Source organism: Protopterus annectens, chromosome 3.part1 (genome assembly GCF_019279795.1).
Source record: "Protopterus annectens isolate FY-2018-M chromosome 3.part1, PAN1.0, whole genome shotgun sequence".
Classification (NCBI taxonomy): domain Eukaryota; kingdom Metazoa; phylum Chordata; order Ceratodontiformes; family Protopteridae; genus Protopterus; species Protopterus annectens.
This window is the reverse complement of record NC_056732.1, coordinates 64,688,531-64,714,738: the sequence shown is the minus strand read 5'-3', so window position 1 is coordinate 64,714,738 and position 26,208 is coordinate 64,688,531. Positions and strand designations below refer to the sequence as shown.

The window sequence follows — 26,208 nt, the reverse complement described above, 5'->3', positions numbered from 1 at the left end:
AAACTGTGTACATCTTCAAATAATGAAGTTTACCCTTCCTGATAGAAATAGTTCTCATAAATTGACAGCTGCACATAGGCAATACCTAACATAAAATTAAGGTTATCCATGCTAAGACAAGTGTAAGAAATGTTGCAGCCTGTGCTGCTGATGAAATACTAATTGCTGTTTGTTCTTGTTTTATCTTTATTCATCTCCCAGGTGTGAAAAAAAACTTGTATGTTTTCAGAGAACATTAACTTTTAGCCTTTAAAAGTACACTGGTTATCTTTAATACATTTGCTAGAACAGTGTATAATTTAATTTCATTTAAAGTATTTAGCTACCAGAAAAGCTGCTATTTCTTACTCGCTTCCAGTAATTGCGAACTTTATTTTTTTTACAGAACTTCTTGCCTTTGTACCTTTTTAACATTTCTCTCAGTGAACAATGTCCAGATCTATCGATTTATCACCTTCACATTTAGTAAGCTTGTTTCCATGGAAATATAAGCTCAAAATGTAGAGTTGCTTTCTGTTCCAAACTTCTCAACTGGCATTGAACATTCATTTGCTTAAAGAAAGCTGTATTGCATTATGGTTTGTCATTTTAAAACCCACTTGCATTCACAAAAAATTTATTAGATTAAACCAATGGCATTAATCCAGACATTCACCTGTACAAAAGTGAAAGAACATTTCATTTCTACATATATTATAATCAATGCAGTTTTACACTTCAACCCCCAACCACTAAAGATCAAGAAGAAAACCTGTTGAGTTAAATGTGCTTTTGTCCAGCCTTTATCTTTTTATTTTGTAATGTCTACCTTTCTTAAAAAGAAAAAAGAAAAAGGAAAAAAAAGCTATTTATTTACTTTAGTACCTGTACCACATACAACAGTCACTGGAAATGCATTACTATGGGACATGCAATTTATATCCTAAAATGTTTTATATAACTATGGAGTCTGCATGTCCTCCCCGTGGTTGGGTAGCGTTCGAAAGACATGCGTGCGTAAGTGGAGGTGCCTTCGTTGAAGGTTGGGCGTTGAGCTGGCACCTTGGCGTTTCATAAAAAAAAAATCTACTGCCACTCATTAGCAGACCGGAGTTCTGCTGTGGCGACCCCTTGCCGGGAAAAAGCCGAAAGACAAACAACATTGTTAAGAACAAAAAATGTTTTGATTACTTTTTCCCTCCTCCTTTTTTCCTTATAATGTCCTTCCAAGCATTAATGATATGAAGTGGGGCATGTGCCTGTCAGTCCCCCCAACAAGTTCAACAAAGTCAGCAAAAATCCAGTGTTTCTCAGATACTTTTTCTTGTAAAATTATATTTCAAATGTGATTGATGCTTTATTGTCTCACATTTGTGCACTACTTTCAGTGTTGCTGTTCATATCCATCTCCTAACACCAGACTCAGTTTTATCAGTTCATCTGGATAGCTATTTAATGCTTCTTCCATTTTTTCCTGCCTTTTGTTATTTAAGTTGATATACTCCTTCAGTGTTTCATTTATTTTAATCCTCTCTTGGCACATTTAACTTTTTTCCTTTAGAATACTGGAAGCCCTCTCTTGTACCAAAGCTGGAGCTTGAACTGCTTCTTTGCTGAACAGCTGCAGGATTCTTTCAAGACCGTTTTCTCTTCAACTTTTCTTGTCTATTTTATTTCAGGTCTGTAAATTTCTTCTTTGGTGGCATCTAGACAGTGTACTTACTAGCTAGTAACTGAAATTTATTCAAGCTGACAATATCATTGGGCGTTTCTTAGTTTCATTAAGCTGTTGATCAGTGTGTAGCTGTCTTGCAAGTCCAAAACTGATTATTGTGATATGTTTTGCAACTGATTTCCTGTTAGAAGATCATTTTATAAGCACATTCATAAGGTAAGTACTAGGCTTGCTGCCCATGTGGACCATTTTAAGCCTAGCCAATTTCTCTTTTCGTGCTCAAAGTAACCTATCCCATTTGGTTATAGCTTGGCCTTACCCATTGTCTATTAATTGTACATTACCCCTAATGAGAATAACTGGGATCATACCATAGATAAATTGAGGGACTCATGCATGGGATAAAGCATTTAGAAACTGCATCTGTCCATTAGTAGTAAAGGGGGCAGTCCTTGGGGTAAATTTTCTGTTTCCCATCTGTAGATGGATAGGGATAAACTCTGTTTTATATGGATGGGGAGTCTGTTCTTTAGCAGCGGTATCCTCTGCAAAGTATACCTGTCCTTCAGCCGAGCACAGAATGGTTTGCAGGACGAGGTTTAGATCCCTAGACTGACTATTTCTTATGCCTTTTGACTTGCTGATGTGCAATAAATCCATCAGTAATGGACTAGAGGATGCCTTGTATGCCAGACACAGGTCACCTCTTTACACTCTATAGGATACTGAGTACAGTGATAGGAGCAAAAAAGTATTTTAGTAGACTAGGGATGAGGAGAGATGTAGGGTGTGTGTAGGTGGGACTAGGATGAGAAGGAACTTCTGAGAGCTGTTAGCAAAACATTTTGGGAGCTGTGCTTAGACACTCGTCACATTTTTCATCCCATTCCTTTGGTCCCACTGAAGTATTATTTCAGTCTTTGACTTGTTCCAAGGTGACTACAGGGGAAAACTAAATTCTTAAAGATAGGTGGTTGTTATATAAATGTTTAGACCCCTGGGAAGGTAAATGAGCCAAGACACTAATTTATTTTAAAGTATTGCTAAGAAAAGTTTCAGAAATTGGCTATTAACAGTGTGTTGAATGTTGAATTTTAAAACCTGGAATTAACAGCCTTTGGGTGATTTGTGTGTCCATTAATCTTCATGTTGTTGTTGTGTTGTTTATTTAAATAGTGTGTGTTTTGACCAGTGAGGCATACTTTATTTTCAGTTTCAGAAACCTTGATAATGGCATGTTGGCCTGTGGTCACTGCACAGAGGGTTGCTGTTACAGGCTGCTATTATGCTTCCACCTATAGCACAATTTTGATTCCCTCATAGTCTGAAACTGAAACTGCATTTCATTTTCTGAAACTGCAGTGGATAAGTGCTTTTTGCAGTAAATTAACTTGTGGTTAGTATGTTTTACCTGGTTTACATATAAAATGTGTATAAATATATGTTCTGATATATAATTCTGGTATATTTCTGAAGCATGAGGCTTTTAGTCAGTATACAATCATTTGCCTAAAAATGATTGTTTCAGCAAATGTATCCAGTCTGTGTAATGGATTACCTGTTAAAATGTTTAGAATTGACTTTCTCTGGGTTGAGTGGGGGAGCACAGAAGGACATATAAATGTGTAATGTTTTCACTCACACAAACATAAATATACATGCATACATAAATATTTGTGTTTGTGCACTAAATTTTCTTTTATTTTGTTATAGCTAAGAAAGGTACATTGAAACAGGAATTGTTGTCATTATGATTACAATATTTGCGCACTGAACATAATCTATTTCACAAGAAAATAATGTTGTATAATTTTTTCTTTGTATTTTCTAGGTGCTTTTGATGGCAGGCCAGCTGACTATGTATTTATGCTGATGTTCAACTGGATCTGCATCCTTGTATCCTTTCTTCTGTGATATTCAGGCCAAGAGATTTATGGAGACTTTTGCAAGGGAGTGATGCAATTGCTTATTTTGCCTTGATGCAGTTTTCCGTTTAACGGAGATATATTTCTATGTCTTTTCAAGCATTATGGTTTAGACATTCAGCTGCCTTTATGCAGATTGGCCCAGAACTTCAGACTTGTATACACAGAACTGTGTTATGAGCCAATCAAAAATACCAGATTTATAGTTTTGTGTAGTTATTGCGTTACATATCCTAATGACAGACTCTTCTTACTTGAGAAGCTTTCTGCAGTAGGTATACTGGAAGTTTTCTTTCTGTGCCCTAGTTTTTCTCAAGATCAGCGTAAAAGGGTAGCTGCTTCCTTTGGTTCACACCAGCTTGTTTAACAGGACTGGGAGGTATGCTGTTTTCAGAAGTCTAGATATTCATCATCGAAAAAGTTCCAGTGTTCACTTCTAAAAACTCACTAGCAGTTGAACTGGTTATGCAATTTCCAGATTTCCAGTTAGGACTTTATAGACTCATAGGCTTGTTTGTCAAGGTTAGTGACCTTTAAGACTCTTGATTGCAATAACCATGTGCTATTTTTCCACTTCCCATACATACATCAGCAGTATTTTTGAAAGAAATTAGTGACAGAATTTTGATAGTAAATGGGAGCTTATTCCATAAGATATTGTGTTATGCATTTGTCACATTTTTTTATTTGTATTATTGCATTTCATGATCTGATGTTAACACTTCCCCTACACTCTGGTAGGATGTTTCTTGCATAGATTTCAAGTAAAACTTTTATAGGTTCATAGGTGTGTACTAGGCTAATGACCCTGGAGCCTTTACAAGCCCAGCCCATAGGATTACCCTGGCATCATGCCACCCGACCTTAGTCCCCAGTGCCTCTGTCGAGTAGATCCACTGGAGTGATCCCCGGGGTGAATTTTCTATTTCCCATCCACTCATCAAGATTTATCTTGAAGAGGGCCAGTGAGGTGCTCTGTTTGACATGTATGGGAAGTCTTTTCCATATCATGGGCTGTCTCTGGGTTATGAACCTGTCCCTCCAGCTTTTTCTGTTGATTTTGTGGTAATGAGGTTGAGGTCTCTGGAGCATGTGATGCGGAGGGATTGTGATTTCTTTCGATGTAGCATTTGTAACAGAGCTGGGTCAGACATGGCTTTGTAAGTCAAGCAGAGATCACCTCTAATTGGGCGATATGAGACAGAAAATAGTTGGAGTTTTTTGAATCTGTCCATATATGACCAGTGTTTAAGGCCTAGGTTCCTCTTTGTGAGGTACTTTTGCGGCCTCTCCAGTTGTTGCAGGTGTCTAGTGAGGTACATGTCAAATGGTGGCGTTGTACTCGGATTGGCCTAATGAGGGAAGAGTAGAGGGAGACAATGACCTCTTTCTTACTGGATGCAAAACCCTTAGTAATGAGATGTGCCACATAGAAGGACTTTCTGACCACAGTGGCAATGTGGTAGTCAAAAGAGAGATTGCTCTCAACCTGCGTTTCCAGATGTTCATTGTGTTTCACTGTTGCAGTCATTACAATTGGGTTATCCTGCTGGCAGGCTACCCGCAGTCGGCCTGAATTCCAAAGTTTAGGTCTGGCGTCGGTTGCTGTCGCCTCTTACCTGACGTCAGTGCGCCAGGAGTATAAAAGATGCAGCCGACGCCATTTTCTTCAGTCTTTCTTGCCGTGCGGTGCCCGAAGCAAAAGCAGTTTGCAAGTGCCGGTCAGCTGACTCCTGAGATTTTCAAATTCGAAATTCAGAACCAAAGTCTTCATTAAAGCTAAGTACCCCGTTGGGGAAACTTTTTTTCTTGCTCCAGACCGTTGTCAGAAAAAGTTAATTGTATTTCTTGTGGGAAGCAAATACCTCATAAGGATTTTCATTCTTACTGTATTCCTTGCCTAGGCCCTGACCATGACGTTGCTAGTCGGTTTTGTGCTAGATTTAAACAATGCACTATTAAGCGTTGGTAAGATTTTGCATTTCATTACTTTGGCAGAAGATTCAATTATATAATGCCGTCGGAACAGCCGACTACTGGAGTTTATAAAAAGCACAAAGAAAAAGAAAAGGACAGACATCCGAGGTCCAAAACCAACGACGAGGCTTCTTTTAGGCCTGTCGCTGGTTCGCCGGTTCTCAGTGAGGCGCTTTCGCAGCCCCTGATGCCCGCTTCCGACTCCACTTGGAGCCAACTAGGCCGCTGGAAACTCAAGGTTATAGGACACTCTGAAATTATTCCCTCGGATGGGTCCAGAGCCGCTGAGCAGGCATCGGCTTGTGAGGGTGTTTTCAGACCTACACAGATGTCCTTCATGGATGCATCTGCAGTCATAACAACTGGGTTGTCCTGTCGTCAGGCAGCCCTTCAGTCGGCCGGATTCCAAAGTCGGGGTCCGGCTTCGGCTGATGTCGCACTTCACCCGACGTCATCTCTGTTGGTCTTCGGGTATAAAGGCATCAGCCGACGCCATTTTCCTCAGTCTTTCTTGCCGCGTGGCGCCCGAAGCAGAAGCTGTTCGCAAGTGCCGGTCGGTCGGATCCAGAGATTACTTCTACCGAATACTACTTGAAGACTTCTAAAGCTAAGTACCCGTTGGGGACTCTTTGTTGCCTCAGCCGATGTCAGAAAAAGTTAATAATTGTTTAACCTGTGGGAAACAAATACCTCATAAAGATTTCCACTCTTATTGTCTGCCTTGTTTAGGCCCAGCCCACGGCGTAGCAGCCTGTTCGGCCTGTGCCCGTTCAACCGACTAACGCTTAGGCGTCGGTCGGAGTTTGCTGAACAGTTTTTCGGTTCTGATTTTGCGTACATTATGCCGTCGGATCCTCCGACTACCCAATCTGCCAAAAGCGCAAAGATAAAGACCGACACTCGCGGTCCGCGGTTTCGGCCGAAACCATGGTTAAGCAAACGCAGTGTCTCGGTTTCGGCGAAACCGAGAAAACTTATCAAAGTACAGCTGAATCTATCTCTACAACTGAGGCCCCTGCTACCACTCTTGAAACGGCCTCAGAAATTTTATCCACTACGGTGGTTGCCACTGACCTATCAGACACCATTCCTTAGATGTCTCTACCCCAGCACGTGGTGCTGCTAGGCCTCCAGCAGCCATGTCCATTAAGGCCTTCGCCAGGGCTAAAGCAGCAAAGACTACTAAAACAGTGCCTGTTAAACACCTACAACCAGGCCCTCCTCTAGTTCTCAAATGCTTACTCTGGCAGAAGATTTAATTTCATTAATTAGAGGATCTCAATCTCACCCAGACAGGGCCTCTCAGCCCCAGAGAAGAGACCTAGGGCAGAGCCCCCTGAGCCAGTGTCCTCTGATGAGTCTGCCGATGAATCAGACATAACTGATCAGCCAGAGGCTCCTTTCTCCAATTTTGAAGACTCTGATGCTGAAGAATCCATTCCAGCTGCTTCCCCCCCAGAAGAATTCTCCTTTGGGGAAACCTTACATGCCATGCGAGAGCAGTTCCAATGGCAGCAACAGGATTTTTCAGACTCCAGAAAAAGACTTAGGACCTTTCTGCACCTTCCACAGCACAGGCCCTTAGCTATACCTCCTGTTCTCTCTGTGGTGGATGATGCTTTCAATGATGTCTGCTCCGCACCAGATTCCTTACCTCCAGCCCCTGCCAAACCAGACAGATTTTACAGGGTGCCAGACACTCATCACCACCTTTACAAGGCCCCTCTTGCAGACCCCGAAACTATATCCCAGGGTCCCAAGGCAGTAGCCGCGACCATAGCAAAAAACCCTATTCCTTCAGAAAGGGAAGCAAGGTCATTAGACAGATGGGGCAAAAAGGTCTACACTTCAGCTACTCTCTCAGCTAGAGCTTTAAATTGTCAGTTTCACATGATACAATACCAAGAGTTTATGCTTGATCAGTTAACTAAAAGCTAACCACTGATGAATCTCTTGATAAGAAATATGTATTAGAAATGGTAAATAACATACAACAGGTTAGTAACCATTCCTTAAAATGTGGCTATGATGCACTGGAGGCTTCATTTAGATCAGCCATGACTGGCACAGTGATAAGAAGGCATGCATGGCTAAAGGAGCAAGCTCTACCGGATCATGTTAAAGCTAAGTTGCTAGATGCTCCTATGGATAAGACAAGTTTGTTTGGTACACCTGCCCAGCAGGTTATGAAGAAAACGGAAGAAAAGGCAAAATCTGTTCAAACGGTTAAAGATTTCTTGCAGGTTCAACCCCCAAGGTTTAGCAGGAACTGGCCTGCCAAAATTGGTCCTTTCCTGACTCCACAAGACCTCAAAGGGGCAGGAATAGGCGTCCAGAGGCAGAAACCAATCCAGGGGAGGTGCCTACAGAGGACGACAGTGGCAAGGTAACAACAGAGGTACAGACACAACCTCTGCCACTACAACAACTCAACCACAGTGACTTAACCCTAAATCCGCCTACCAGGGAACAAATAGCAGCTCCCTAGGCGGAAAATTAACCTTATTTTCAAAGAACTGGCACTATATAACAAAAGACAAGTGGATTTTACAGACCATAGATCAAGGTTACGGTTCCACTTCCACACTTTACCAGTCAAAGAGGAATGCCAAATCTACCGCCAAATCAAAAAACAGAGGCTCTACAACAGATAATGCAGTTAGCAAACATGAGAGCTGTGGAAAGAGTGCCAACAGCAGAGCAAGGAAAGGGGTTCTACTCCAGACTATTCCTAGTTCCAAGAAAGGAAAAAAGTTGGAGACCAATTCTCGACCTGTCCGCCTTAAATACATACATCATTGTCCCAAAATTCAAAATGCTGACCCTACAGCAACTTCTTCCCATGCTGGGCAAGGAGTGTTGGCTGGTAACTCTAGATCTCAAGGAGGCATACCTGCACATCCCCATTCGACCAATCTGCAGAAGATACCTCAGATTTCTTGCAGGATCAGAGCACTTTCAATTCTCAGCATTGCCCTTTGGCTTATCTACTGCGCCCAGAGTATTCACAAAATGCCTGACATCAGTAATCGCCCATTGCAGACTACAGGGAATTCAAATTTACCCATACCTAGACGACTGCCTGCTACAAGGGGACAACAAAAGCAAGCTGACAACAGATTTACAAAGGGTCATTTACTTGCTGCAAGCACTGGGATACACAGTCAATTTACAAAAGTCAAGGCTGATACCATCCCAAACAAGGACATTCTTGGGCGCGGAATTGGACACAGTAAAACAGATGGCATTCCTAACAAAAGGAAAACAAAAGAACTCCCTCTTTACTTCTTGGCACTAACAAAACTGAACAAGTTAACAGCAAGAAAAGTACTGCAGGCCTTGGGCTTCATGGCATCATGCATAATCTTGGTTCCACTTGCCAGACTACATATGAGAAAACTACAGTGGTACCTAAAGAATTTATGGTCTCAACACAGACACAGCCTAGAAACAGAAATCCCACTAATTCCATGCTTAAAACAGGAGTTCCTATGGTGGGCTCAGGCATGCCAGTCAAACCCAGGGCTACCCTTTCGCAGATGTCAAGCAAGCCAGACCATCACAACAGGCGCTTCAGACCTAGGATGGGGGCCCACATGCTGGACAAATGCATGCAAGGATTGTGGACACAGGATCAACTTCACCTGCACATCAACCTAAAAGAAATGCTGGCAGTAAAACTGGCAATCCAAAAGTTCAGACCATTTCTCAAAGAGGGCCAGTTGATGATAAGGACAGACAACACCACAGTCATGTGGTACATCAACAAACAGGGAGGCACTCATTCATACCCCTATGCAGAATGACTTTGGAGCTGTGGACCCTGGCACTCAGCTACACCATCCAGTAACGGGAAATATTTGTACGGGAAAAAGAGAATACTCTAGCAGACATATTAGGAAGAACCACATCGGAGGCCCACGAAGGGGAGCTGCACCGGACATCTTCAAGACCATCTCAAAGAAATGGGAATGCCTCAGATAGATCTATTTGCATCACCTACCAATCACCAGCTCAAAAATTCTGCACAAGGACATTCCACCCACTAGCATGGAAAGTGGATTCGCTCTCCTTCAGCTGGAAAGGCCTAACAGCATATGCATTCCCACCTCTTCCCTTGATACACAAGGTATTACTAAAAATCAAGGAAGAACGTCCAAGGATAATCCTGATAGCTCCAAACTGGCCAAGACAACACTGGTACCCACTGCTGAGGAACATGTCTCGGAACAATATGTGGCCAATACCCTGATGCCTTTGATGTTAACTCAGAACAACTACAGCATCATACATCCAAACCTAAAACGTTGCAACTGACTGCATGGAACATCACATAGCAGCAGCTAATCCAGAACTTTCCCAAAGAGTTAGAGACATTATTCTTGAAGCACGAGACCTTCAACAAGAAGAAACTATGCTGGAAAATGGAAAAGGTTTGTCATTTGGAGTACTGAAAGAGGAAAAGATGTGTCAAACATAGATATGCCTAACATTCTGGAGTACCTAGCGAACTTCTTCATTCAGGCCTGTCCTACTCCTCCATCAAGATACATGCATCAGCTATTTCAGCAGAATACAGCTTTGATCCACCTGTTTTTTCTCACCCTTTGCTCAGGCAGTTCCTCAGAGGAATCAAGAATGTAAAACCTCCAAGGAAACCACCATTACCAGCTTGGGACTTAAACTTTGTGCTAGAAAAATTGACACTATCACCCTTTGAACCAGCAGCAACAGCAGACCTACAACACCTGTCATGGAAAACTGCTTTCCTACTGGCAATTACTTCAGCAAGGAGGGTTTCAGAACTACAGGCCTTAATGGCAGTGCAACCCTTCCTAATCTTCCACCAAGATAGAGTGTCCATGAGGACTAATCCTACATTTATGCCTAAGGTGGTATCCAGAGTGTCTTTAAACCAGGCAATCCACCTTCCTACCTTCTTTCCCAACCCACAAAACAGAGCGGAAAGAATATTGCATACCTTGGATGTACATAGACAGCTACGCTACTACTTGGACAGAACAAAAAGTAGCAGAAAGACTGACCAACTTTTTGTAGCCTATGCAACAGGAAGGGAAGGAAAAGCTATTTCCAAACAGACAATCTCCAAATGGATAGGAAATTGCATACGATTCTGTTATGCCTCCCATGGAAAACCAATTCCACAGAACATAAGACCTCATTCTACAAGGGCAACAGCCACTACCACAGCCTTCTTACGAGGAGTGGCAACCAAAGACATTATTGAGGCGGCTACTTGGACCTCCGTGCATACATTTGCCAAGCATTATAATTTGCCTCTATATTCCAGATCCCGAGCAGGGTTTGCCACTGCTGTACTGCAAGGGATCCTAAACACACCATAATCTAGTTTTATCCTCCTCTCCTTGTTGGCTATGGTATTCTACCCAGTTGTTATGACTGCAGATGCATCCATGAAGGACATAGTACAGTTTTGTACCTACCATAAATGTAGATGTCCGAACTGGATAGCATCTGCAGTCAGGATTACCCTCCCTCCTTCCCCTCTGTGGTACTCCAAGGGTGTTTACCCTCCTAATAGCTAGCTGGTGGGGGGGAGTCTTTTATGGTGTATTTGTTTGTATATATGTGCATACATGCTTATTTTTGTGTTTACCTCTATCTTTTTGGAAACATTGGCATCTATCAAAATTTTAGCCTTCAAGAGGGCTACTGGCATCTGGGGCAAGAAACACTGAGGAAAATGGCGTTGGCTGATGCCTTTATACCCGAAGACCAACAGAGATGACGTCGGGTGAAGTGCGACATCAGCGGCCGGACCCGACTTTGGAATCCGGCCGACTGAAGGGCTGCCTGACGACAGGACAACCCAGTTGTTATGACTGCAGATGCTATCCAGTTCGGACATCTACATTTATGGTAGGTACAAAACTGTACTTTGCATGTAAAACCAACGTCAGTTACAAAGGCAAAGACTAAAGCAGTTCTAAAGACAAAGAAACAAGTACAGCATTCTCCTGGACAGGCCTCCATGCCTAAAAAACAGATGCTTAAAATGGCTGAAGACCTAATTACCTTGATCAGGGGTTCCCATCCCCCTCCTGATAAGAGGCCTAGGCAAGAGATAGAATATGAATCTTCTGATCAGGTTTCCATTTCCTCTGATTCCTCTTCTGACCATGAATACTCCCTCCCTCCCTATGAGGATTCTGATGCTGAAGAATCTATCCCTTCAGCCTCTTCTCCTGAGGATTATTCTTTTGGGGAAACCCTGCATACCATGAGGGAACATTTCCACTGGGAAAGGCAGGATTACTCAGAATCCAAGAAAAGGAGCAGAGACTTCCTTTTATTACCTCAGCACAGCCCCCTTGCTATTCCTCCTGTTTTAGACATTGTAGATGATGTATTTTCAGAGTCCGGCCTGTCTCCTGACTCTTTACCACCAGCTCCTGTTAAGCCAGATAGATACTACAGGGTGACTGATTCACATAAATTTCTTTACAAAAACCCTACTGCTGACCCAGAAACTATTTCTCAGGGTACTAAGGGGGTCAAGGCTTCCACTGCAAAAAACCCTATTCCCTCTGATAGGGATTCAAGGGCCCTGGACAGATGTGGGAAAAAGATTTATACTTCTGCTACCTTGGCTGTAAGAGCTTTAAATTGTCAGTTTCATATGCTTAAATATCAACAATATCTTATGTCTCTGCTTAAACAGAAAATGTTGGCAAATTCAGAATGTGCAGAAAACAACGAAATGCAGGATTTATTGCATGCAGCTGAACAAGTGGGAAAGCATACTTTGCAATGTGGTTTTGATTCTCTAGAGGCCTCCTGCAGGGCCGCAGTTACAGGTTCTGTCATTAGGAGGCATGCTTGGTTAAAAGAACAGAATCTGCCCGATCATGTTAAAGCAAAACTATTAGATGCTCTTTTACAGCATGATACTTTGTTTGGTGTTAAAGCAGAAGAGGTGTTGAAAATGGAGGACAAAGCTAAATCTATGCAAACAGTGAAGGATTTCTTACAGGTACAGCCTCCCAGATTTAGTAGAAACTGGCCTACAAAAAATTGGTCCTTTCCAGTGTCAGGCCGCAAAGAGGCAGATACAGATGCCCCAGAGGCAGATCACAGCCCCAAGGCTTATACAGACCTAAACAATGGGGTGCTTCTACCTCCAAAAGTGGAGAGGAAAAATCACAGCCATACAGGAAACAGTCTCAATGGCTTTCCCCTGCCAGCAACAAGCACTTATCTTCTGGCAGCTCCTTTGGGGGGAAAACTAGCACTTTTTTCACAAAACTGGCACATGATCACCCAGGACAAATGGGTCTTAAATATCGTATCTCAAGGTTACAGGTTCCACTTTCACACCCTGCCAAGACCAAACGGTATGCCAGACCTGCCACGCAGTCAATGGGCAGAGGCACAAAACAAGTTTCATCCCTCATGGACATGAGAGCCATTCAACAAGTACCACAGCAAGAGCAGGGACAAGGATTTTACTCAAGGCTATTCTTGGTACCCAGAAAGGACAAAGCCTGGAGACCAATATTGGACCGGTCTGTCCTAAACACATTCCTGGATATTCCAAAATTCAAAATGTTAACTCTGCAGCAGCTTCTGCCCATGCTGGGCAAGAAGGCTTGGCTTGTGATTTTAGACCTAAAAGAGGCATACCTGCATGTCCCAATCAGACAATCATGCAGAAGATACCTCAGATTTATAGCTGGCTCAATGCACTACCAATTCTCTGCACTGCCCTTTGGCTTATCTACTGCGCCCAGGGTCTTCACAAAATGCCTGGCACCAGTAATTGCATTTTGCAGACAAAGAGGAATACAAATCTATCCTTACTTGGACAACTGTCTTATTCAAGCAGAGAACAAGGAAATTCTACTACAGGATCTGGCGTTTGTAAAAAGATTACTAACAAGTCTAGGGTACACAGTAAACGAAAAGAAATCAAAACTTGTACCCTCTCAAGAGATAATATTCCTGGTGCAAGCTTAAATACAACTGCCCAGATGGCTTATCTCACGCCAGACAAGCACAGACAACTGACTACTTATTTCAAAATGATGGCAACAAAGACCCAGTTATCTGCAAGAAGAATTCTGCAGGCTTTGGGCTTCATGGCATCCTGCATACTGCTAATTCCATATGCAAGACTGCATAGGAGGAAACTTCAGTGGTATCTAAAAAGTGTCTGGACTCAACATTGCCACAGCCTGGAAAGAATAATTACCCTCATTCCCTGCCTGCAACAGGAGTTTCGATGGTGGGCAAAAGCCTGTCACCTCAACACGGGACAGCCATTCACCTTACCCACAGCCAGGCAGACATTGACAACACATGCATCAGATTATGCATGGGGGGCTCATATGGCAGGAAGATGTATTCAGGGCACATGGTCCGCATCAGATGCATCTATATATCAATCAAAAAGAGATGCTAGCTGTTCAAAATGCCCTGACAGCCTTCAAGGATATAATTCATCCAGGACAACTACTGATAAAGACGGACAATACTACAGTCATGTGGTACATAAACAAGCAGGGGGGCACGCATTCCTACCCCGTCTGCAGACTAGTCATGAACTTGTGGGAAACAGCACTGACTTACCAAGTACATCAAAGTACAAAAATCAAATATAATAGGATACTTATAGTAACATTTGCTAGTTGTTTTTATAATATATGCTCAATCTATTTAATTAATTATGTTATTTTATTATGTATTTAAGCATCATAATAATGTATAGATGAATTCCATTATATTGTTACAATTTTTTATATATAATACTATAGTTAGATGCAATATTACGTGTATTAAATTTTATGTACATATTATACATATATACACAAGACAGTATTTTAATATAAATATGTCAATACAAGTATAGTATAAGTAGGGTATGTTTTTATGTATTTGTGTAGTTGATAATGTTTATTAAATTTGTATAATTAATTCAGTAGTTTTTAGTATAATCATTGATTTTTAACATATTAGAGTGTTTATATACTTTACATCAAACAATAGGTTTATATATATGGTTGTTACATTGGGTTCTCATAGTATGAAATGTGTAACATTTCCCTTTTAAGAATCCATCATTGAAAGTTAATTACATCAATTAAGTAATTATTAAATACTTTAAATCATATATAAGCCTTGTGTTGAAGCAATAGCATGTATTCTGAAGAAGTTCGTATGGACGAAACCTAGGTCAATAATAAAGCGGTTTACAGCAGGAACGTGTGGTGGCTTTCTGGTTGAATTGTTTTTTGTGCTATAAGCATTTTTGGATTTGCTTTTCATCTCCTCATTGGCATCGACTGCATCTTGCTTTTCAACAACAGGTTTGCTGCATTTTCAGTTACTAGTTACCAAGTACATCTACAAGCACAATTCCTGCCAGGAAGGATAAATACTCTGGCAGACGGACTAAGCAGAAACCTAATGGATCCCCACGAGTGGAAATTGGATCCACACGTCTTCAGCATGATAACAAGGAACTGGGGATGCCCAGACATAGACCTTTTTGCCTCCCCTCACAACTGCCAACTTCAGAGATTCTGCACAAGGACTTATCACAAGCAAGCATGGAAAGTGGATGCTCTGTCTTTCAGCTGGAAGAACCTAACAGTATATGCCTTTCCTCCACTGCCTCTCCTCCCCAAGGTACTCCTAAAGGTCAGACAAGAGAAGCCAAAAATGATACTGATTGCCCCAGACTGGCCCTGCCCAGCACTGGTACCCAATCCTAAAGAACTTGTCTCAATGCCCAGCTTGGACATTACCTCAGATTCCTCACTTATTGACCCAACAAGACAGTCAGATACTGCACAGCCATCTCAGGACCTTAAACCTGGCAGCATGGCGGATAATGTAGCCATTCAAAACACACATCTCTCTAAAGCGGTGATGGATGTTATTTTGGAGGCCAGGAGGCCTAGCACCAGAAAATCTTATGCAGAAAAATGAAAGAGATTCTGTGCTTGGAACCAGGCACAAGTTATTGACACGACTGTTGCAAATATTCCTCAGATTTTACAATACTTAACTGAGATGCTGGATAAAGGCCTTTCCTTTTCATCAATTAAAATTCATGCCTCTGCCATTTCAGCTCATTACAATACAGAACCACCTATTTTTTCACATCCATTACTAAGGCAGTACCTCAGAGGGGCCAAAAACATAAGACCTTCAAGGAGAGCACCAATACCAGCATGGGACCTCAACTGTGTCTTGGAAAAACTCACACTGCCTCCGTTTGAGCCAGCCTCTGCAGCTGATATAAAATTCTTATCCTGGAAAACAGCTCTGCTCCTAGCAATAATCTCTGCTAGATGAGTCTCAGAGTTACAGGCACTCATGGCTGTGGAACCTTTTATCATTTTCCATCCTGACAGAGTTTCTCTGAGGACAAACCCTACATTTATGCCTAAGGTAGTGTCCAGTGTGGCCCTTAACCAAACAATTCATTTGCCTACCCTTTATCCAAACACACAGAATAAGGGTGAGAGACTTCTGCATTCTTTGGACATTCACAGACAGCTACGCTTCTACTTGGACAGAACCAAAACTTTCAGAAAGACTGAGCAACTTCTAGTGGCATATGCTGCAGGATCACAAGGAAAGCCCATCTCAAAGCAGCCTATTTCAAAGTGGATAGGCCACTGCATTCATTTCTGCTATTCACAGCATGGCAAATCAGTGCCTAAGGGCATTAGGCCACATTCAGCCAGAGCAGCAGCCACTTTAGCAGCCTTCCTCAGAGGAGTACCAACCAAAGACATCTTATAGAGGCTGCAACTTGGTGTTCAGTGCACACTTTTACAAAACACCATCATTTAATCTCTCTGTTCTAAATCCAGGGCAGGCTTTGCCACTGCAGTTCTGCAGGGCCTCATAGCCTCTCGGAATCCTATTTAGCCAGCCTCCCAACCTTAGCTTTGGGATTCAACCCAATTGTAATGACTGCAACAGTGAAGCACGATGAACATAGTACAGTTGTGTACCTACCATAAATGTATATGTTAGAGTGTATTCACTGTTGCAGTCCAGGTTACCCACCCACCATCCCCCTTTCCTTTGCTGGGACTTATCTGTACTTCTCTATTCTATACAACCTATGTGGTATATTTGCTTATAGATGAAGGAAAAGTTGTTTTTTGAGTATGCATGCTTATTGGCATAATTTAGCCTACATTTTTTAGGGGCACCTGACATCTTGGGTAAGAAAAACTGAAGAAAATGGCATCGGCTGCATCTTTTATACCCCTGGCGCACTGACTTCAGGGAAGAGGTGACAGCAACTGACGCCGGACCTAGACTTTGGAATTCAGGCCGACTGCGGGTAGCCTGCCAGCAGGATAACCCAATTGTAATGACTGCAACAATGAATACACTCAAACATCTACATTTATGGTAGGTACACAACTGTACTATCTCTTACAACACCTTCTGTGTTCAGTGGACTAACATCAATGTGGTAAGTCATGGGAACTGGGTTTTTCCCAAAGGGGATGATGACACATTTTTTAGCATTAAGGCCATGGATCTGACACCAGTCGTTGGTCTCGACGAGGCCTTTCTGTAGGATGTCAGCATCACTTGGGAAATTGATAATAGCTCCTAGCTTACAATCGTCTGCAAACTTTGCCAGCCAGAGTCCCTTCGTGTTGGCCTGGACTTCAGAGAAGTAAATAACAAACAGGAGAGGACCCAGGACCGAACCCTGTGGGACTCCACTTGTGACTAGTCGGCAGTCTGACTTGGAGTCAGCTACTTTCATACTGTGGGTTCCATCTGTAAGCCAGTTTGCAACCCACCTAGTGATATAGGGGCTGATGCCTAGCTTGGTGAATTTTTCTGTGATTCCTGAGTGGGGAATGGTATCAAATGCTTTGGCCAGATCAAGGTAGGCTGTATGAACCACCTTGCCTTATCCACAGCTTTGGTGACTGACTCAAAGAAGTCGACCAGGTTGAGCAGGCATGATCTACCCTTCACAAAACAAAACTATGTGGGATCCAAAGTTTGGAAATTCACTATATCCTTGATTAGTAGGTCCATGATGATGCACTCCATAGCTTTGCATATCAGACTCGTCAGGCTAATGGGGCAATAGTTCCCAGGGTGTGTAGTCACTCCTCCTTTGTGGAGAGGGATGACTGTAGCAGTGTGCCATTCAGTAGGGACAAAGCCTAAGGTGAGGCTGTGATTGAACAGGGCACACAGGTGAGGTGCCAGTTCACTCTGTAGTTCATGTAGAACACTGCCATGGATATTGTCAGGTCCCATAGAAGCTGTATCCTTGGCCTTGGACAGTGCTGTTTTAACCTGTGCAGCAGTAATACTGGGTTTCTGGCAATCTACTGGAATTGTGACATTGCATTATAGACCAGACAGAAGTTATCATTTTACAACTCATAAGAAATGGATTATAATGAATGATTCCTGAAACCTTTGAGTTGTTCAAGTTTTTCAACCCTTTGATTTTTTTTTTTTTTTTTGATACCTAGTTGTACCTTTTTCAAGTTGTGTTAAGTGAAATGTTTGAAGATTATAAAACACAGCACTGCATTTAGTAACAGATTAGATCACTGACTCCTTGAAAAGTATGGTGATATAATTTGAGTGATTAGACATGTCCATATTTAGATGCGTTACAGAATATGCTTTTCTGATTTTGGAAGATAAACACTTATTCACTGTGGAATGCCCTCTGATCTTTGATGTCATGTAAGGGATTCCATTAAGATTGTTCAGTGCCTGAAAGCAGTTCTGAGGACTGGGGTGTTTTCCTGGTGATATCAATGATGTCCAAGTTGTTGGTCTAACTTGTGATGTTGGAGTACTAAATCTTTATGAGGATGATCCTTATTTGAGTTCAGCAGGAAGTTCAGATGACAGCGATGTTAATGTTAAAAAGGCTGTGTGGCCCCCACTGTACTCTAATGAAAAGGCATTTGGGAAGTCAAAAATATTATAGGCTCTGATAGGATGTAATGAATTTCTTTTGTTGATTACTAAATGAAAAATATATCTACATATTTTAAAGTGGTGAATGCATTGCTTTCATTTTGTGGTCACACTGAACTGTTGTCACTGTTTGTTCACAGTGGTACACTTTCTTTTTTGGCAGTGTTTTGAGTGGCAACAGTATGTGTATGGATAAAGTGTGTTTTTTTTATATGTAGGGAAGGAAGTTGGTGAATGGTATGGATCTATTGGCCTCCCAGCAAGAGATTCTTTGGTTTAGTTCTCAGCTGGGGCACCTTCTGTATGGAATCTGCATGTCTTCCTTGTGTTCACTTGGGTTTTCGCTTGGTGTTTTATTTTGTTTTTTCTTCACATTCCAAAGACATGCAGTAAGTGGACTGGCGACTCTCTAAATTTGCTGCAGGTGTGGGTGTGCTTGTATTTGTGTGTTATGAAGGAAAGAGGCTGTGTGAACGCTGGCTTTCAGTAACACATTGACCCCATGTGAAAAAATGGGAAAAGGGGTTGCAGATAGATGGATCTGTTTGAAAATTAGCTGTGAATATGAAACTGGGAATGAGCACTTTGATCCTCACAGAAGCCGTGTCTTGCACATTGTTCTAGGTAGATATATATATATATATATATATATATATATATATATATATATATATATATGTATCTACACACACACACACACACACACACACACACACAGACACACATTTGCTGTTGGACATGAAAGTTAAGTTTGCATCATTTAAATTCTTCTGTGCGTAATGTGAACTGATTTTTCTTTTTTTCCCAAAGAAAGCATAGCACAGAATTGTAGGACAGGTATGTAGTGTAATTTACAAGGGGGGAAATGGCTTATATCTGTAATTGTTTGGAGCGTGATGGAGGGTGGAATGACTGTTGTGATCACAGAGATAAATTGTGATGTCCATGTGGGAGTCTTGTATAAAGTATAAAGCTGCATTGTGCTGCAAGCCTGTGTGTGTGTGTGTGTGTGTTTGTGTGTGTTTGTGTGTGTTTGTGTGTTTGTGTGTTTGTGTGTTTGTGTGTTTGTGTGTTTGTGTGTTTGTGTGTTTGTGTGTTTGTGTGTGTGTGTGTTGCATTTCATGCTGTTCTTAAAGTTTGTAAATATATTCATTGCCTGTCATTGTGTAAACAGTGAACTGACTAGTGAGTTCACCTTTGAATGAGCATGCACATTGCTATGATGACTGAATTGACTTTTCTTCTAGTGACTAGTATGAAATCACTGTGCGGCTAGACTGCATTTATGTGAAATTATATAAAGGCAAAAAAGAGAGAGAGAGAGACTTAAAGAGAAAGTATGGAAATGGCAGACAGCAGTTTAAACTGATTTCTCAGAACTTTTCTAAGTGTTCTGGTTTTGTTTTACATGCATTGCTATCACAGTATTACATACTGCAGTGTAACTGCTATGTGCGTTTTCTTTGGAATTATTTATTTCCTAGCTGAAATTGTCAAAGCTTCTGTTGCCTTTCTGAAACTTGTACTTCTGTGAAACTCTGCTCCCCAGCATGATGCCAGTATATCTTAGAGCTGGAAGTACTGCAGTGTTACTGTCTGTTTTTCAGACTTGCTGTTTTTTCTTTTCATGGGCTTCAACTATGACAGGATAAAAACACTGTAAATGCATTCACATTCAGTTTTATAATCTAATCAGTATTGCACTAGGTGTTTTACTATTTTACACCCCACTTCTTTTCAAGGAGTTACCATTAAGTTTGTGCAGTGGTGAAACGGGCTGCATCTGTGTTCTGTACGACTAGTAGCCTCGTACTTGCTGCAGTTTGTTTTAAAAATAATATGAATAGTGTATGTTTTGTGTCTGTGGAAATGCTCATTTTATGTATTGCTTTCAGGTGTCTAAGCCAAGATGTATTGTGCTGTGCATACTTCTCAACTGTCAAGTACATTGCAGAATGTCTCCAGTTGGGTTTTGTGTCTCTTTGTCTCAATCTCGCACACACACAAACATTTAACTCAATACAACTTTATACTTCATACAAGGCTTCCACATGCACATCACTGTCTGTGTGATCTACAGCCTACAATTGTCATTCCACCCTCTGTCACTCTCCAATTTCAGGTATAAGCCTTTTTCCCCCCTTTTAAATTGCACTATATACCTGTCCTACAGTTTTTGTACTGTATTTTCTTCATGGACAGGCAGTTGTTGATCTCTCACACACTGCTTGACACACAGACATACACATATATACATGTACTCCTACACTTCCATTCACACACAGCATGACTTAACCTGCATCTGCTGTTTGCACATGATGAAATGGCTCTGACTTACCTTGAACAAATTCCTACTGTTGAAAGGCATGCATTGCAAGAACCTTTTGCACACTTACGCCTTTGGATCCCTGCCCAGTACTTCGGTAGTTGGATTTTCTAATGTACTATGGATGTTCTGTAACTGGGCAGCATAACAGGATGATCATTTACATAGACCACTCCCATGGACTACCATATTACTGTGTGTTGCTCTGAACCTTAATGTGTAAAGTGCACGGTGGTGGCTGTAGGCAGTGAGGAAGTGATATGAATTTGAACAATTTTGAAAAGTATGTTGGCGCTGCAGCTTTCCTATTTTAAAGGTTGCTTCTGCACACTTATCAAGACCAAATGATATATATATATATATATATATATATATATATATATATATATATATATATATAATATTGTAAAGGCATGCGTCTGGATAGTTTCTCCCCGGGCCTCTGCTGAAAAATGGCTTCGTTCCAAGTCTGACTTTCCCAGTAAACAAATGTTAAATAAATTATATCAGCTGAAAAAGTTTTGACTACTTGCAGTTGTGCTTTCAGTTCCTCGTGTGACGAGCTGTACAGTTTTAAATCATCGACAAGGAGAAGCAAATTATTTACACTTTGTTGTTTTTAGGAGGCAAGTTATAGCCATGGCCTAATCTGTTAAGGTGGATTGGATACTCTAAATTGGCCCTAGGTGTGAGTGCATGCATGTATGTGCCTTCCGTGGAAGGTTGGGCACCGGGCTGGCAACTCGACACCATTAAACTCCACTGCTAATCATGAGCGGACAGGTGATCCGCTGTGGAGACCCCTAACCGGGAAAAGCAGAAAGAAGAAGATGATGTATGACTGCTTGTACTCCTCTTGTGTACAGTGCTTCTCAAGTGGCCTGTGTTTTCATTCTTTTTACTCATCTTTCCTAATAGTTTGGGTGATCAGACCTTGTCTTGTAAGTCACTTGTGTGACCATAATAATTTTGAAAAACTGTTTGTTATTAATCACACATGATTTTTCAGGCAAAACTGTTGCACCATAAAAAATAGAGGTGGATTGTCATGGCTGCAGAGGTTTGTTGTATTCTAGACCTCACTAAAATGTTTCTTTTATAGGTGAATAATGACATCTGAAAGCAAACTTAAGCCATGAGTATTTCATTGCAAATGTGTTTTTTTTTCACTTCTCCACTTCATCCACAATATTTATCAAATCAGTAATTGTTGGTTCAGTTTAGATTTCCATGTTCTGGTTATTGTTTTTTGGTAACTGTGATCAGATGTATTAATGCACATTCATGTTTTGTTAAATTTATTACTTTTTCATGTCTTAGAATAATTGACTTTTCAAAATTCATAGCCCTTTACATATTTTTTTCCAGTATGCTTTCCAACTATTGTGCATTTAAACCTCTGGCAGGACAAAAAAAATATCCTCCCATGACCCATTAGCCCCACCTGTCGCAGCCATAACACATTTAGTCTGCCAGAGTGTGCATCACCAGATTGTAGAACATTTTGTGGAAGTACTTCCTAGTGAACATTAGAAACTTCCTGGATTTATTTGCGCATCTTCTCAGCTGGCATAAATAACCCCAACTGTTAATGGCTGCTACTACTTTTAGCTCTGTGACCCAAGTTTTTCATCCCGTCCATTACCTTAACTTTCAAATCTTAGTACTTCTATAGATCGGCTTCCTAATCTTTTAACCACTGGCTGTTTACCACTGACCTCCAGAATTAATGGCACTGCAGTTAGTGGCATTTTTCTCTCTATCATTTAGATGAAAGATCCACGAGTATTCAACATTACAAGCTGAAGGAACTGTTTAAGCCAAATGTCTGTTTAAATTCCTATCAAGTGCCCAATTCATCATATCCCAGTTGTTCTGAGTGTATTAACATATTCTTTCTGTTGTTCCATAGCCTTACCTTTGTCCTTGGGCAGTGATATTACTATAATAGGCAAGAACAAATCAATCCGTAATTTTAAATCATTGTAGCTTAGTAAATGATTTTTAATGCCCTCAGAGCTCGTTTTAACATATTAGATAACTCCTCTGTCTTCCTGTAGTATGACCCAGAGGGAGACTTCTCATAGGATCATAGTAATTTACTAGGCTGTTGGCCCTGAGGCCCTTATAAGCCTAGCCAAGAGCTTAGCCCATGCATAGACAAATCAGCATCCGATGCCCCTGTCCAACAGGGATACAGGTGGAGTCCCAGGGGTGTATTTTTTAATTCCTATCCAGATGTTCTTCGTGTTTCACTGTTGCAGTCATTACATTTGGGTAATCTGCTGGCAGGTTGCCCTCAGTCAGCCTGAATTCCAAAGTCTTGGCTCCTGCGTTGGTTGCTGTCTTCTCTTCCATGATTTCAGGTAGTCAGGGGTATAAAACATGCAGCCGACGCCCTTTTCTTTAGTCTTTCTTGCCAAGCGGTGCCCGAAGCAGAAGCATTTCGCAAGTGCCGGTCGACCGACTACTGAAATATTCGAGTTTGAGTTTCAGAACCAAAGTCTTCACTAAAGCTAAGTACACCATTGGGGAAACTTTTTTCTTGCTTTTTACCGATGTCAGAAAAAGTTAATAATTGCATTACTTGTGGGAAGCAAATACCTCATAAAGATTTTCATTTATACTGTATTCCTTGCCTAGGCCCTGATCACAACGTGTCTGGCTGTCGGTTTTGTGCTAGATTTAACCAACGCACTATTAAGCGTCGGTATGTTTTTGCATCAAAGTATTTTGGAAACAGATTTAACTACCCAGACATGTCGTCGGATAGCAATCCGACTACCGGAGTACATAAAAAACACAAAGAAAAGGACAGAGAAAGGCAGTCGAGATCCAAAACCAACAACGAAGCTTCTCCTAAGCCAGTCGCCGGTTCGCTGGTACTCAATGAGGTGCCTTCGTAGCCCCTGATACCTGCTACCTTCGTGTCGCAGGCCTCTACCGACACCCATGTGGAGTCCGGCATGCCACAGGATACTCAGGGTATTGGACCGACGGATGTATCTCCCTCAGATGGGTCCGGAGCTGCTGAGCAGGCACCGGCTTCTGAGGGTGTATTCAGACCTCAACATTTGTACATCAAACCGACAGCTGCAAAACCAAAGACAAAAGCAACTTCTAAAACTAAATAACCGACGCATGAGCCACGTGCACAGGCTTCTATGCCTAAAAAACAGATGATCAAAATGGCTGAGGACCTTATTACCTTGATCAAGGGTACCCATCCCCCTCCAGATAAGAGGCCTAGGCAAGACGCTGATTATGAATCTGCAGATCAGGTTTCTATTTCTTCTGATTCCTCTTCTTATCCGGAATTATCTATACCTCTCTATGAGGATTCTGATGCTGAGGAGTCTATTCCATCTGCATCTCCTCCTGAAGATTATTCATTTGGAGAAACCTTGCATACCTTGAGGGAGCATTTTCACTGGGAGAGTCAAGACTTCTCTGAATCAAAAAAGAGGCTCAGGGACTTCCTTCTCCCTCAGCACAAGCCTTTAGCCAATTCCACCTGTTTTAGACATTGTGGATGATGTGTTTTCGGAGTCAAGCTTGACCCCTGACTCCTTACCTCCGGCTCCCAGTAAGCCTGACAGATATTACAGGGTCCCTGACTCACATAAATTTTTATTTAGAAACCCTGCTGCTGACCCTGAAACTATTTCACAGGGTCCAAAGGGAGTTAAGGCCTCAACAGCAAAAAAAATCCTACCCCCTCTGACAGAGATTCTAGGGCACTGGACAGATGGGGAAAAAAGGTTTAAACATCTGCAACCTTGGCAATCAGGGCCTTAAACTGTCAGTTTCATATGCTTAAGTACTAACAACATGTTATGGGATTGCTGAAACAGAAAATAATGATGATTTCAGGATGTGCAGAAAATAAAAGAATTGCAGGAATTATTGCATGCAGCTGAACAAGTTGGAAAGCATACTTTGCAATGTGGTTTTGATTTTTTAGAGGCCTCCTGCAGTGCCCACAGTTACTGGATCTGTGATTAGGAGGCATGCCTGGTTAAACATACAAAATTTGCCTGATCATGTTAAAGCTAAATTGCTAGATGCACCTTTACAGCATGATTCTCTGGTATTGAGGCAGAAGAGGTTTTAAAGAAAATGGAAGACAAAGCTAAGTCTATACAAACTGTTATTCTTACTAGTGCAGCCACCAAGATTCAGTAGACACTGGCCTACAAAAAAATTGTTCTTTCCTGTGTCAGACAGAGCTCAAAGTGGCAAATCCAGACACCCTAAGGGCTCCAGATTCCAGGCGCAAGACTCATACAGATCAAAGCAATGGGGCACTGCCACCTCCAAATCTGGAGGAGATAAAGCACAAACCTACAGAAAGCAGTCCCAATGACTTCCCTCTGCCTACACCAAGCACTTATCTTTTGGCAGCACCCATAGGGGGGAAATTAGCACTTTTTGCTCAAAATTGGCAGTTAATAACCCAGGACAAGTGGGTACTAAACATCGTATCACAGGGATACAGATTCCATTTCCACACTCTGCCAATGGCAAATCGTTGGCCAGATCTGCCAAAAAATCAATGGGCAGAGGCACAGAAACAGGTTACGTCCCTCATGGATATGGGGGCCACTCAGACAGTACCAGAACAGGAAAAAGGACAAGGTTTTTACTCTACTGTTCTTGGTACCCAGAAAGGACAAGGCCTGGCGGCCAATACTGGATTTATCGATGTTGAACACATACCTGGACATTCCAAAATTCAAAATGCTGACTTTGCAGCAGCTTCTGCCCATGCTGGGCAAGAATGCTTGGCTGATGACTTTAGACCTAAAAGAGGCATATCTGCATGTCTCAATAAGACAGTCGTGCAGAAGATACCTCAGATTCAAGGCTGGCTTAATGCAGTACCAATTCTCTGCACTGCCCTTTGGCTTATCTACTGTGCCCAGGGTCTTTACAAAGTGCCTGGCACCAGTAATTGCATTTTGCAGACAAAGAAGTATACAAATATATCCTTACTTGGACGACTGTCTCATTCAAGCAGAGAACAAGGACACTCTTCTTCGACACCTGGCATTTGTGAAAAGGCTAACATGCCTAGGGTACACAATAAACGAAAAGAAATCACAACTGGTACCTCCTCAACAGATAACATTCCTGGGTGCAAGCTTGAATACAAAGGCAACTGACTACTTGCTTCAAACTGATGGCAACAAAAACCCAGTCTTCTGCAAGACAAATTCTGCAGGCTCTGGGCTTCATGGCATCCTGCATCCTACTAATTCCGTATGCAAGACTGCATATGAGGAAACTTCAATGGTACCTAAAAAGTTTATGGAGTCAACATTCACACAGTCTGGAAACAATGATTCCTC

At 41.7% G+C, this 26,208-nt stretch overlaps 1 protein-coding gene across 1 annotated transcript in view; it reads left to right on the top strand.

The window, feature by feature from the left end:
* DERL1 (derlin 1) overlaps window positions 1-26,208 on the top strand; it is a gene marked incomplete in the record, with an annotated part of 727,712 nt that overhangs the window by 231,978 nt on the left and 469,526 nt on the right. The window contains 1 exon segment of the mRNA XM_044066574.1: window positions 3,486-3,550. Within this exon segment, the coding sequence (XP_043922509.1) occupies window positions 3,486-3,550 (65 nt within the window).